The sequence below is a fragment of the Sebastes umbrosus genome, chromosome 15 (assembly GCF_015220745.1).
Source record: "Sebastes umbrosus isolate fSebUmb1 chromosome 15, fSebUmb1.pri, whole genome shotgun sequence".
NCBI classification, from domain to species: domain Eukaryota; kingdom Metazoa; phylum Chordata; class Actinopteri; order Perciformes; family Sebastidae; genus Sebastes; species Sebastes umbrosus.
The window spans coordinates 31439380-31453394 of NC_051283.1; the positions used below are offsets into that span (position 1 = coordinate 31439380).

At 45.7% G+C, this 14015-nt stretch overlaps 3 protein-coding genes across 3 annotated transcripts; all 3 read left to right on the forward strand.

Annotated features, from left to right (window-relative positions):
- The first annotated feature begins 422 nt into the window (after positions 1-422).
- Positions 423-3662, forward strand: polr1h (RNA polymerase I subunit H). The gene is made up of 5 exons (XM_037794776.1): positions 423-768; positions 936-1053; positions 2027-2130; positions 2223-2332; positions 2448-3662. Exons 2-5 carry the CDS (start codon positions 936-938, stop codon positions 2470-2472), a joined length of 357 nt encoding a protein of 118 aa, XP_037650704.1. The 5' UTR covers positions 423-768; the 3' UTR covers positions 2473-3662.
- A 476-nt stretch (positions 3663-4138) lies between these two features.
- gtf2h4 (general transcription factor IIH, polypeptide 4) lies at positions 4139-9107 on the forward strand. Its single transcript, XM_037794665.1, has 14 exons — positions 4139-4293; positions 4673-4791; positions 4884-4988; positions 5562-5693; positions 5899-6084; positions 6295-6403; positions 6536-6604; positions 6711-6794; positions 7021-7195; positions 7417-7547; positions 7733-7780; positions 8255-8333; positions 8621-8682; positions 8849-9107. Exons 2-14 carry the CDS (start codon positions 4676-4678, stop codon positions 8957-8959), a joined length of 1407 nt encoding a protein of 468 aa, XP_037650593.1. The 5' UTR covers positions 4139-4293; positions 4673-4675; the 3' UTR covers positions 8960-9107.
- Positions 9108-9706: 599 nt separating this feature from the next.
- sh3bp5lb (SH3-binding domain protein 5-like, b) lies at positions 9707-14009 on the forward strand. Its single transcript, XM_037794676.1, is given in 10 exon segments — positions 9707-10027; positions 10937-10999; positions 11142-11270; positions 12038-12199; positions 12405-12578; positions 12848-12883; positions 12885-12905; positions 12907-13080; positions 13082-13195; positions 13197-14009. Coding segments are annotated over 10 exon segments (1380 nt in total). The 5' UTR covers positions 9707-9781; the 3' UTR covers positions 13458-14009.
- The last annotated feature ends 6 nt before the right edge of the window (positions 14010-14015 follow it).

Below are 14015 nucleotides of genomic sequence, written 5' to 3' on the forward strand. Positions count from 1 at the left end.
CTGTAATACTGAAGTTATTGATTATTTTTCTCTTTTCGGCGTTGCACTTTGTAGACGGTCCCTGACCACTCGTAACACAGCCGGCTGCACATAGAGACCTATGATATTAATATATTATATTATATATATATATATAATATATATATATATATAATATATATATATATATTATATTATATATATATATATATATATATATATTTATATATATATATATATATATATATATGTGTATATATATTTATATATACACATATAAATATATATATATTTATATGTATATATATATATATATATATATATGGTAGAAAGAGCCCTCGTTGGTGTTTTAACAACGTTTGGTTTATGAGTTATTGATCCAGGGAGTTTGAATCTGTCAATATCTTTCACATTTCACTGAACTACGTCATCAGGAGGCTCCGTACATCAGCTATGACGCGTCATCAGAATGCGTCAGTAGGAGTAGAAAGACCCGCAGTGTTTAACCATCAACCGTCCACATGTTAAACTGCCTGAGAGACAGAGACAGAGACAGAGACAGAGAGAGACAGAGACAGACACAGAGACAGAGACAGAGACAGAGAGAGACAGAGACAGAGACAGAGACACAGAGAGACAGAGACAGAGACAGAGACACAGAGAGACAGAGACAGAGACACAGAGAGACACAGAGACAGAGAGAGACAGAGACAGACTTAAACTCACAACAGAGAGAGGCTGAGATCTGTCCGCTGAGGAGAGGATTGTTTGTGTTTACACATCAACCCGGTGAGTTACTGATGAGGTCAGACTAGAGAGGTTCTTTAACACAACGCTAGCTGAATACAACCTTTCCGGTAGCTACATGCTATTGGACTAGTCTTGTTAGTGATATTGACTTATTATTATTATATATACCTACAGTACCGTACTGATGCTCCTCTTCTTCCTCACAGATGTCGTGTTTCGGGGGCGACACCAACTTCTGCCCCGAATGTGGGAATGTTCTTCCTCTTCCAGGAATCCTGGACACCGTCCGCTGTCCTCGCTGCTCCTTCTGCATCCCTGTAGCAGGTACCAGCTGACCTCGCTCTAAACTCCCAACACAGGCCATGAGAGGGACAGACAGGGACACAGAGACAGACACTATAAGGTCCAAAACACAGTCCATGAGAGGGACTGACAGGGACACAGAGACAAACACTATAAGGTCCAAAACACAGTCCATGAGAGGGACTGACAGGACCAGAGAGACAGACACTATAAGGTCCAAAACACAGTCCATGAGAGGGACTGACGGGGACACAGAGACAGACACTATAAGGTCCAAAACACAGTCCATGAATGGGACTGACAGGGACAAAGAGACAGACACTATAAGGTCCAAAACACAGTCCATGAGAGGGACTGACGGGGACACAGAGACAGACACTATAAGGTCCAAAACACAGTCCATGAGAGGGACTGACAGGGACACAGAGACAGACACTATAAGGTCCAAAACACAGTCCATGAGAGGGACTGACGGGGACACAGAGACAGACACTATAAGGTCCAAAACACAGTCCATGAGAGGGACTGACAGGGACACAGAGACAGACACTATAAGGTCCAAAACACAGTCCATGAGAGGGACTGACAGGACCAGAGAGACAGACACTATAAGGTCCAAAACACAGTCCATGAGAGGGACTGACGGGGACACAGAGACAGACACTATAAGGTCCAAAACACAGTCCATGAATGGGACTGACAGGGACAAAGAGACAGACACTATAAGGTCCAAAACACAGTCCATGAGAGGGACAGACAGGGACACAGAGACAGACACTATAAGGTCCAAAACACAGTCCATGAGAGGGACTGACAGGGACACAGAGACAGACACTATAAGGTCCAAAACACAGTCCATGAGAGGGACTGACAGGGACACAGAGACAGACACTATAAGGTCCAAAACACAGTCCATGAGAGGGACTGACAGGGACACAGAGACAGACACTATAAGGTCCAAAACACAGTACTGAACCTGTATTTTACCTTCCAGAGTTCTCAGGCCATAAGATCTGCTCTACGGTCGTGTTCAACCCCGCGGAGCAGTCGTCGGTGGCTCTGGAGGACGAGGAGAACTCTGAGCTGAAGGGAGCTGTGGTGAGGACAGACTGTCTGCTGCTCACTGACTGCTGCTGTGTGATGATAACAACAGTCTGCTGTATTAATGAGCTCACCTGCTCTCCCTCTAGATCGACAGACGCTGCTCTCGCTGCAACAAAGAGGGGATGGTTTACCACACCAGGCAGATGAGATCTGCAGATGAAGGACAGACCGTCTTCTTCACCTGTATACACTGCAGGTAATCAATATGAACACATATATATAAATATATATATATACAGTATAGTGTAAGTTAATTTGAACCCTCTGTGCTGCTGTGACCTTTCGCTGATCATTTTGATTTTGGTGTTCAGGTATCAAGAGAAGGAGGACTCGTGAGACCCCCCCTCTCCTCTCCTCTCCATGCTTCTGCTCTCATCATGTCCACCAGCGTTGGTTTCAGATAGTCGGATGCTTTCAACCAACAAACGAGGCTGAAGCATTGCAGAGCATCTCAGTTACTGGTTTTGAATTATCAGCATTCACACTTTGAATAAAGTTTGACATGCAAACTGTAGTCCTCTCAGTGTTCATGGGACAAACTGCAGCTCAGCTGACACAGATGATCTTCTAATGATGACTGCTGCAGAAACAGCTTGTAAGAGGACCGTAGGTTAAGATTTGTCTTGTTGAACTACAGTTTCCAAGGTCAAGAATGAATTTTGATGCTGAACAACCATCTTGGGGCAAGTCTGTGTCCACCCAGTTAGTATCCAGTATTCTCTCTTACAGCTCTGGGTTTGGGAAATATCTGTCTCTTTAGCTGCTGGATGCTCCTCTATGTTCACCAGCTGGTCTTTAACTGGGTCTCTCTGCTGCTGAGCAGCTGCTGCACACCGGCGTTATCAGAGATGTTTGTCTGGAGATGTAGAAGGTGAGAGCTGAGTTTTGGATCCAGTAAACCGAAACGGGATCTTTGACGCCCCCCCCCAGTGGCACACAGTAATGTAATCTGCTAAACGTTGCCACTGATTCATATAAAAGACGGTGTATCAACATGTGTTTGATGTGGAGTATGGTAAATAGATAAATGTAATCACATTTGTTTGAAGGGTTTCAATATTACAATTTCTCTGTAGTATCACCTGGAACTTCCTCCTAAAACTAGAAGTATTTCCTGAATAAAATGTGTCTGATGAACGTGCACATTGATGCTGATGCTTGATTTTATGAAAGCTAATTGGCCTTAATGTATTTACTGAATTAAATAGTTCTATTTAGTGTGTCACAGCCGTTCCAGCGAGCCAGCTTGCACAGTACCAGGGAGCTGGCCCACCTCCGTGGATCAGGGCCATAATGTTATTAATTACACCTGTGATCACCCTGCAGTGACATGTCAGAATGGCTGCTGTGAAAAGGGCATATTTGAATGTGTACAAGTGCTGAGTTCTAAATATCATGAGACTAATGGGCCTCCATAGACTTTAATGCATTGTATAATTAATAATATTTCATAGACAACATGATGTGGCTGAAAGCTCTAGAAAATGTCCAGTAAATGACCTGCTGATAAAAAGGTTTGAACTAATCGTCTCTTTGTTTGTGTGTCCTTTTGTGACATACAATATTGAATAAATAAATACATTTTGTTTAAAAAAAGGTGATATCCAAATGAAGACTGCTTTTATATGTATATATATATAATGGACGTGATGTATTACAGGACTGTTGTATTAGACTGCATTAGGTTTAGCTAGGTGTACCTAATAAACTGACAACTGAGTAGGCCTATTACACCTCACAAAGCCACATTCACATTTTGCAACATATTATTTTAGCATGTGTGTACTTCTGAGATATTTTCTATAGTGGTCTATGTTTAGAATATATTATTATACTATACTATATACTATATTAGAATATAGTGATAGTCATGAAATGATGAATGGTCTTCTTTACTCAGGTGAATCTCAGCCCTGTCTCTCCAGACTCCGGTCAGCAGGTGGCGCTGCTGCGTCCTTCCAGTTGTTCGACGACCGCCATTTAAACAGCCGAAGAAGAAGAACCTGACCAATCAGGCGCCTCGCATTAAGGTCATGTGATCGTGTGAAACATGGCTGCGGAGCGACAGAAGTACCGGATCACAACAATTAAGTAGTTTATTACCTTTAAATAACTTTACTGTCAGGAACTGGTCGATGTTTTATATCCGTCTTCACGGTAAAGAACTCATTTAACATACTCATGCTGATCAGCTCATTTGAAGCCCTCTGTTACCTCCTTTAGTCTCTCTGTGGTCTCTGACTGTTTAACATCATCATGTCTTTATCAGCTGTTAACGATCTGACACATTAAATAAAAGATGTTTACAGAACAGTTACCTTTAATATAAGTATGCCGAATTAAAGGCTGAATCCTGAAGAATAAAACCTCTTTATTCACATGTTATTAGATCATTGTGTCTGTTTAAGGATGAACAAAGTCTGATAAATTACTAGATTTTTAAAAGGGACTTTGGTGCGACGTTCTGCTCTCCTGTCTAATGACTACATGTGACTGTTTACTGTGCATTTAATGTCATTGTTCTTTATGTTGGTAGATAATGAAGCTTCGTGTCCAGCTGCAGTGTAAGAATCTGCATGAATACCTGAGAGAGCTGAGTCCTGAGATCCTGGACAAACTGTACAACCACCCAGCGACATGCCTGGCTGTCTACAGGTGAGATGGTGTTATAGAGAACACATCCTGTACTGGTGCTCATGGGGTTCATACAGATGTCTTCATCTTATACTGTGTTTGATCTTCTACAGGGAACTCCCCTCTCTGGCCAAGAACTATGTGATGCGTATGCTGTTCCTGGAGCAGCCTCTTCCTCAGGCAGCTCTGGCTCTGTGGGTGAAAATAGACAGTCAGAAGTAAGTCACTTAAAGTTGTCATGCCTTCATTAGCAGCACTCTTTTTACCCCATTGACCTGTTCCTGGGAGTTTTGTTCATGATTACTCATCTTTTTTATTTCCATACACTTTAGTTTAAAACCTCTCATGCAGCCAGTAACAGGTAGCTGAAATAGGGATGAACAGATTCCGCTGCCTCAGCTCAGGGTGTCTCCTGATACAGAGTACAGATCTGTCATCATCGCTCTCTTTCTCTCAAATTTAAAATCTGTCTGCAGGGTTCCTACGCAGTATGGAATTAGATTTTTTAGTAATTTCCAGATCTGGATACGTAAGGAAAAAAAGAAAAGAGAGTATGGAAAAACATTTCTGTTTCCAGACTGTGTGCCTCTGATCTGTTTTCTAAAATATATAATAATGTCTCTTTTGATAGTAAAGGTTGCTGAGCCCTGGTATAGGGTGAAAACAGCATTAAGGAGAAAGGGACGGTGTAATTAGCAGCTCTATTAGCACCTATTCAGAGGCAGAGAACCTGCAGGCTACACATTTCCGCTTCATTGTGATTTTTTTTTGTCTTTGTTATGTTCCTACAGGGATCATGATGAATGTGTCTCGGTGTTGGCAGGACTCCGCCTTTGGCACAGCCAGCAGCTGCAGGGCGGTCTGCAGGGATACATATTAAACCCAGTGTTCAAAGACAACCTGAGGATAGCTCTGCTCGGCGGGTAGGTCTGCTCCCCGTGAACACACCGGGGAATCATCTTCTATCAAACAATGAGAACTCAGCTATCGTACACACAACTCCAGTTATAGACACTCCCACAGTATAAACCCAGTCTAGAGCTGACTAGTCCATCTGGAGCTGCGGTGCTGTAGCTGCTGTTCGGGTATCACTTGTTGTTTTAAGTGACAGACTGTGTCGCCACACAGGGGCAATGCGTGGGCGGACGAAGGCAGCACTCTGGGACCTGATCGCCACGCACGGGACATTGAGAGTCTCGACCGCTACGCTATCGAGCGCTGGGAGGTCATCCTGCACTTCATGGTGGGTTCTCCCTCTGCTGCTGTCAGTCAGGACCTGGCCCAGCTGCTGGTTCAAGCAGGCCTCATGAAAAGGTATACAGTCGGGATTATTTTATAGTGAGAGTTTATTTCTACACTGTAAAATGTCCCACTCAATTACATATGACAAATGAAAATGGAAAACAGGATGAAAATGAATGTGGACTCCACTCATAAACCTGTAGCTATAGGTGGAGTTATTGTTGTGTAGTGACACAGAATGCATATAAACCACGTCGTCCCGTCCTCTGCTCTGTGTTTCAGTGAGACAGGAGAGGCGCCCTACATCACGTCAGCTGGTTTCCAGTTCCTCCTACTGGACACGGCCTCCCAGCTGTGGTACTTCACCCTGCAGTACCTCAAAACTGCTCAGGTACATGTACCTGCCTGGCTATCATCTGATTAGCTTTAAATAAGTTAGAGCAGTGGTCTTCCATGTTATCATTAAAGGTGACGTTGTGTCACCGATGTCTGTGTGTTGTGTTTCATCATTTGTCTCTTGCAGACCAGAGGGATGGACCTGGTGGAGATCTTGTCCTTCTTATTCCAGCTCAGCTTCTCTACTCTCGGCAGAGTGAGTGCTCAGCAGCTCTACAGTCAGTGGTCTGAGGTTTTAAAATGTTCCTGCTTAGCTTGAGCTTCTTTGTTGTTCCTGATCATGTGTTGCTCGTGTGCCTCAGGATTACTCAGTGGAGGGCATGAGCGAGTCACTACTCACCTTCCTGCAGCACCTGAGGGAGTTTGGATTGGTCTTCCAGAGGAAGGTGAGACACTGAGAAGGAGAGGGACTTCCCTACCATCTCCTTCAGATGATATCTTACCGGTAGTCTGCAGCTAAAGACGACACCGTCTGAAACTCTGTTTGAGTGTGAAACTAGTGTGAAACTGTGAAATTAGAAACGAGTGACATTTGTTTAGATATACTGCATATAGTCATATAGTAGTTATAATATGTTAGTTTTCTGTCATCCTTCTGTCTGTTGCCATCAGAGGAAGTCGAGGCGGTACTACCCCACCAGACTAGCCATCACTCTGGCTGCAGGAGTCACTACCAGCTCCTCCGACTCCTCCTCCTCTTCCTCCTCTAGTCTGGCTTCCATCCCCGGTACTGGAGACGCCGGCTTCATCGTGGTAGAAACCAACTATCGCATCTACGCCTACACAAGTATGTCTGAACAGTGGAAGCTTTCTGTGCTACATGTTAACACTAATAAATCCCTGTTCATAGGAGACCATGTTTGAGAAGGCTGGGAGACTCTTATATGTTGTGTGTAAAAAATGCTTCACATCTCAGCATTTGAAAGGACGCACCACTCAGCGTTAGCTTACAGAACCTGTACTGACTTGTTGGTGTTTGTGTGTCTCCCCCCCCCCCCCATCTCCCAGACTCAGAACTTCAGATCGCTCTGGTGGCTCTCTTCAGTGAGATGCTGTATCGGTTCCCTAACGTAGTGGTGGCTCACGTAACGAGGGAGTCGGTGCAACAGGCCATCGCCAACGGCATCACGGCACAACAGGTACTCAACTACTGCAGAGCACAGTTGGTACTAATGTAGGAAAGTATGCGCTGCACATATTGTGCTTCCTGTCTATATGATATGTTATGGAAGTGTTTCTGACCCAACAGCAGCATGCGTAGATCACATTCTCCTTGAAAACATCCACCTGAATATGTGAAGTCTTTTTTTTTTTTATCCTCCAGATTATCCACTTCCTCCGGACCAGAGCTCACTCTGTCATGCTCAAACAGGTACAGCCAACTCACACTTAAAGGGTGTTTTTAATGAGGTACTTATCCATAGTGGGAGTATTACTCTCAGTAGTGGGAGTATTACTCTCAATAGTAGGTGTATTACTCTCAGTAGTGGGTGTATTACTCTCAGTAGTGGGAGTATTACTCTCAGTAGTGGGAGTATTACTCTCAGTAGTGGGAGTATTACTCTCAGTAGTGGGTGTATTACTCTCAGTAGTGGGTGTATTACTCTCAGTAGTGGGAGTATTACTCTCAGTAGTGGGTGTATTACTCTCAGTAGTGGGAGTATTACTCTCAGTAGTGGGAGTATTACTCTCAGTAGTGGGAGTATTACTCTCAGTAGTGGGTGTATTACTCTCAGTAGTGGGAGTATTACTCTCAGTAGTGGGAAGATCCATAATAATAATAATAATAATAATAACTGGTTGGCCTTTAACGCATCTGTCTTCATCCTCCGTCTCTGTGCTTCAGACTCCGGTGCTTCCTCCGACCATCACAGATCAGATCAGACTGTGGGAGCTGGAGAGAGATCGACTGCAGTTCACAGAAGGTGAGTTCAGTCTTCAGTGTGTTTAAACCCTGGAACGGATGTTGGTCTTGAATACCTCCAGGCTTATGGATGACAGGCCTTTATTAATAAGTACATTTTGTCATATGTTAGTAACCAGTCCCCTTGTTTTCTGATCTGTCCTGCACATATTTCAAAATAAAAGCCTTGTGTCAACAAATGAAGGAATTCTGTCCATAGAAAAAACGCTTGAGGGCTTTGATTTGTAATAGAGAGGATGAGCACTGACCTCATGTCTCACCTGTCTCACCTGTCTCCATGTTGTCCAGGAGTGCTCTACAACCAGTTCCTGTCCCAGGCTGACTTCGAGGTGCTGCGAGACAGAGCTCAGGTTGGATTTAGTTTCCTATCTCTCTCTATCAACCTCTTCTGTTCCACATGTGAATCAGATGACCTTTGTACCTGTGTGATGACCTCTCTGTGTTACCCCGGTAACCCTGCTGCTGTGTTACCCCGGTAACCCTGCTGCTGTGTAATGGTGATGTTGTGGTGTGCAGGGTCTGGGCTGTCTGGTGTGGCAGGACGTGGCTCACCGGGTGATGGTGGTCTCGCCGCAGGGACACAGCGAGGTCAAGAGGTTCTGGAAACGACAGAAGACCAGCACGTAACCGGAGGAGGAGAAACGAGGTGACGTGATGACGCCCGTCACCGTCACCGCCGTTCACCGCTGTGAGGCAGTAGAGAGGATATCATTGTTTTTGTATGTTTTATAAAATGTTGACTTCATGTAATGTTGGATTAAACGGTGAAAGTGTTCCTCTCTGCTCGTTCTTCGTTCCTCATCCAGGAGTTTAAAGATGAAATAATGTCTGTACATAAAAAATGAGCCCCAGATACAGACTTCATCTATTATTGAATATCTAGACATAAATACCAGAACACATAATGACTACATTAATGATTTATTAATGATTTATTAATGACTACATCAATAAATCAATAATCAATAAATCACAACATCTGTAAAGAGGATCAAAACAGAAGAAGAGAGGAAGAGCATCAGTGAGTTAGTGAGCCACCTGGTGACATCATCATGCAGCTGATGAGGGAAGCAGCCTAGCGGCTAGCATTAGCAGCTAGCATTAGCGGCTAGCATTAGCAGCTAGCATTAGCAGCTAACATAAGCTAGCATCATTAGCTAGCATTAGCAGCTAGCATTAGCAACTAGCATTAGCAGCTAGCATTAGCAACTAGCATTAGCAGCTAGCATTAGCAGCTAACATTAGCAGCTAACATTAGCAAACTACTATAGTAATGTTCCGGTGGCGTATAAACGGTGACACCGTGAGGTGAGGAGGGGGAGGAAGAGGGGGAGGAAGAGGGGGAGGTGAGGAGGAGGAGGGGGAGGTGAGGGGGAGGTGAGGGGGGAGAGGGGGGGGGGGTGTAACGTGATAATATAAACGGACGGCAGCTGACCGTCAGGGCCGCAGATGGAGCCGGGGACGTCGCGTGATGCTCCTGCCGGCTCGGAGCTCCTTAGACCCAGCGGTCTGCGGGAGGAGACCCCGGGAGAGGAGGCGAGAGACGGAGAGGAGAGACCCGGGAGACCCGGGATGCTGAGGAGGAGAGGACCGGCCAGAGACACCGAGGAGGAGGAGGAGGAGCAGACTACTACCGGAGGAGAAGAAGGAGAAGATGATGGAAAACACGAGGAGGAGCTGGACCCCAGAATACAGGAACGTTATCATTATCATTATTATTACTGACGCAGTGTTTAGTGTTTAGTGTTTAGTAGTGATTAGTAGTGTTTAGTAGTGTTTAGTGTTTAGTGTTTAGTGTTTAGTAGTGATTAGTAGTGTTTAGTAGTGTTTAGTAGTGTTTAGTGTTTAGTGTTTAGTGTTTAGTAGTTATTAGTAGTGTTTAGTAGTGATTAGTAGTGTTTAGTAGTGTTTAGTGTTTAGTAGTGTTTAGTAGTGATTAGTAGTGTTTAGTAGTGTTTAGTGTTTAGTGTTTAGTGTTTAGTAGTGTTTAGTAGTGATTAGTAGTGATTAGTAGTGTTTAGTAGTGATTAGTAGTGTTTAGTGTTTAGTAGTGTTTAGTAGTGATTAGTAGTGTTTAGTAGTGTTTAGTGTTTAGTGTTTAGTGTTTAGTAGTGTTTAGTAGTGATTAGTAGTGATTAGTAGTGTTTAGTAGTGATTAGTAGTGTTTAGTAGTGTTTAGTAGTTATTAGTAGTGTTTAGTAGTGTTTAGTGTTTAGTGTTTAGTAGTGTTTAGTAGTGATTAGTAGTGATTAGTAGTGTTTAGTAGTGATTAGTAGTGTTTAGTAGTGTTTAGTAGTTATTAGTAGTGTTTAGTAGTGTTTAGTAGTTATTAGTAGTGTTTAGTAGTGTTTAGTAGTTATTAGTAGTGTTTAGTAGTGATTAGTAGTGTTTAGTAGTGTTTAGTAGCCCGTATACAGAACATTTACTAAGCGAAGCGTAATATGCATGAATACATTTAGCGGTACCAGTCTGCTCCTCTCACAGACTGGTACCCGGAGGACTGCAGCATCTCTGGGCTGCACACACACCACCATCCTCCTGAACACACTCAGCATCACTGCTTCATCTCTGCTCTTTAACATCTTCTCTCCTCTGTGTCTTCAGGAGGAGCTGGAGCATCTCAACCAGGCCAGTGAGGAGATCAACAAGCTGGAGCTGCAGCTGGATGTGAGAAACAAGTTGGTACATTATACCTGGACTGTACAGGTGAGATGACAGCAGGGCTCACTGACTGATCTGCCATGTGTTGTTGTCATGTGTGTGTGTGTGTGTGTGTGTGTGTGTGTGTGTGTGCGCGTGCTCCCTCCAGGAGGCCAGGTCCAGCTACAGGAGGATCCTCACCGACTCTGCCAGGAAGCTGAATGCTCAGGGCTCCCAGCTCGGTGCCTGCATTGAGAAAGCGAGGCCGTACTATGAAGCCCGCAGACTGGCCAAAGAGGTGTGTTATATACCTGTTCATGTGCATGGATTAGTCCAGGGGTCAGAGGTCAGCGACCTTCAGCTCCTCTCCAGTGGCTCCCTGTGGAGTTTAAAAATGGAAATGAATAACTGTTCTTTGTTTACATTTTCATTTTTATTTATCATTGTTGTAGGTCTATGGTACGACGGTACGACGGTACGACGGAGTATTAGGGCCACATTGAGGAAAAAAAAGAAACCTGAGATTTAGAGAATAAAGTCATAATATTATAAAGTAGTAATTTTACATGTTATTTTATTTTTATTCTCGTAATATTACGACTTTATTGTGTAAATCTCAGATGTGTTTTTCCTCAATGTGGCCCTAATACTCCGTAGTACATTGTCTCTTTGGCCCTCACTGCATTAGACTGATATACTATATACGTAGACTATAAACTGACCCTAACCCTAATGTTACCTTCATCACAATGATCACATGTTTTGCGGCTCCAGACAGATTTCTTTTGGTCTAAAATGTCTCTTTTGATAGTAAAGGTCACTGACCTCTGGATTAGTATGAAAGATATACACTCAGTAAACTAGTGCAGTCCAATAGTTGGTAGTCCAGTACCTCCTCCCGTCATCAAGCTTGTTTTGTTTTGGCTACCATTCCCCGAGTGTATAAGTAACTGTTATTGTAATAATTGTATTGTATAAATGCGAGTCCTTTTAGCTGCTGCTCTCTGTCCCCCGCCCCCCCCCGCCCCCCCCCCCCCCCCCCCCCCCCCCCCCCCCCCCCCCCAGGCTCAACAGGAGACCCAGAAGGCAGCTCTGAGATATGAGCGGGCCGTGTCCATGCACACTGCTGCCAGAGAGATGGTCTACGTGGCGGAGCAGGGCCTCCTGGCCGACAGGAACACCATGGACCCGACCTGGCAGGAGATGCTTAACCACGCCACGTCTAAGGTACACACCCAGGCTTCACACTGACCCCGGCATTGTGATGTTCTCTGTACAGGCAGAAAGGAGGGCAGCCTGTTAGAAACTTCATCTACAGGCTGAAAAGAGGAGATTGTGTGTATAGTTCTGGTGGGGGGGTATAGGCAGAGTGTGATCTGTGGGATCATGCAGTGTTCCTGCTCTCACTCTTTATATGTCCTGTGCCGGTCAGGTGAACGAGGCGGAGGAGGAGCGCCTCCGCAGCGAGCGTGAGCACCAGCGCGTCACGCAGCTCTGCCAGGAGGCCGAGGCTCGAGTCCAGACTCTCCAGAAAGCCCTGAAGAAGGTCATCCTCAAATCCAAACCTTACTTTGAACTCAAGGCTCAGTTCAATCACATTCTGGAGGTGAATACCAGCAGCAGCTTCATATACACACCCATGTGATCAGACTGTCAGCCTCAAACTGACCATGAGGGGAGGGACACGGCCTCTACATGACACTCCACTTTACCTGTGGCTAGTTTCAGCTACGAGGTTAATGCAGAGTCTGCAAAATGTGTGTGTTGGCCTATGACATCACAAGTTTGAGACTTACTTCTCTTATGTCTGTGAGAGAGAGCACCTGAATGTGTCATGTGAGCCTTGCTGCTAACTTGCTGTTAACTCTTTTCCAGGAACACAAGGCCAGAGTCGTACAGCTGGAGGAGCGGGGTGGCGAAGGTAAAGACGGCGTTACTCTGTGGCCCTGCGGAACCTGGAGCAGATCAGCGAGCAGATTCACACACAGAGGGGACGAATGAGGGCCAGCAGGGGGTGTCCGGCGGTCTGCGGGGGGCGGAGCTCCCCCGTAGGCGCCGAGGCCGAGGTCAGAGCCACCGTCGGGGTTCGCACCGGGAGCAGCTGCGCGGGGAGTCGGCGGGATTAGAGAGCAACTGGGGCGGACGGTCGAGAAAACCAGGCTGTGGGTGGAGAGGCACAGAGAGAGCGGCTGGGGCCAGAGGGAGCGGCAGGAGGCGGAGCAGGGGCGGCTCAGACTGCATGTCCGTCATCAGCCTGCAGACCATCGCCTCCGACCTGGAGAAGTGTGACTCGTGGGAGCACCTGGGTGAGCTGAGCGACGTCGGAGCGTGCTGGGCGAGGAGTGGGACCCGCGGCAGGAAGCCTGACGAGAGGCCGGTCAGCAGGGAGGTGGTGACCGAGGGGCCCCAGCAGGAGAAGGGAGCCGTTAGTAAAGAGAAGCAGGAGAGCTTCATCAAACAGCACCACAGAAGTGTTAGTCTATGATGCTCAGCAGGAGGAGGAAGATGATGAGGATCATGGTGAGGGATCAGAGAGGACATCAGAGAGGACATCAGAGAGGACATCAGAGAGGACATCAGAGGGGAGAGAGGAAGCACTCTGACTGAAAGGTGGTAGACGAGCTTGCAGGAATGCTGACAGTGACTGACACGGCGCTGCCCGGTCACTGCCGTCAGGAATAGCAAGAAGTGTTGGCAGGTACGCCGGCCACACACTAATGAACCTCTACGTGACCAGCAATTAACAGACAGAGCAGTCCTGCAGAGAGCGCTGACCTCCCCTCAGGTGCACCGATCCAGTCTGTTGCTCCGCACGCTGAAACGAAAGTGCATGAAACCATCAGCAGGCTGAGGATAACTGATCACTGTAGCATAACAAACAAGCAGTCTACAAACACATGCCTCTGGTTTTTAACGTCACTGCAGACCATTTCAACAAGTTGTTTTCTGTGTTTATGCTTTAGTGATGGACGAACGGGCCTCTTGTCTGAAGGGTAATTCCAGTTACTTTTGTTTGTTCATCCTTTTCTCTCAGTTATAATTT

Excerpts from the sequence above, each read along its gene's own strand:
- polr1h (XM_037794776.1), top strand. The coding sequence starts at position 936 with ATGTCGTGTTTCGGGGGCGACACCAACTTCTGCCCCGAATGTGGGAAT. Across the intron at positions 1,054-2,026 it reads CTTCTGCATCCCTGTAGCAG|AGTTCTCAGGCCATAAGATC; the intron begins GTACCAGCTGAC and ends TTTACCTTCCAG. Across the intron at positions 2,333-2,447 it reads TTCACCTGTATACACTGCAG|GTATCAAGAGAAGGAGGACT; the intron begins GTAATCAATATG and ends TTTGGTGTTCAG.
- gtf2h4 (XM_037794665.1), top strand. The coding sequence starts at position 4,676 with ATGAAGCTTCGTGTCCAGCTGCAGTGTAAGAATCTGCATGAATACCTG. Across the intron at positions 4,792-4,883 it reads ACATGCCTGGCTGTCTACAG|GGAACTCCCCTCTCTGGCCA; the intron begins GTGAGATGGTGT and ends GATCTTCTACAG. Across the intron at positions 5,694-5,898 it reads AGGATAGCTCTGCTCGGCGG|GGGCAATGCGTGGGCGGACG; the intron begins GTAGGTCTGCTC and ends GTCGCCACACAG.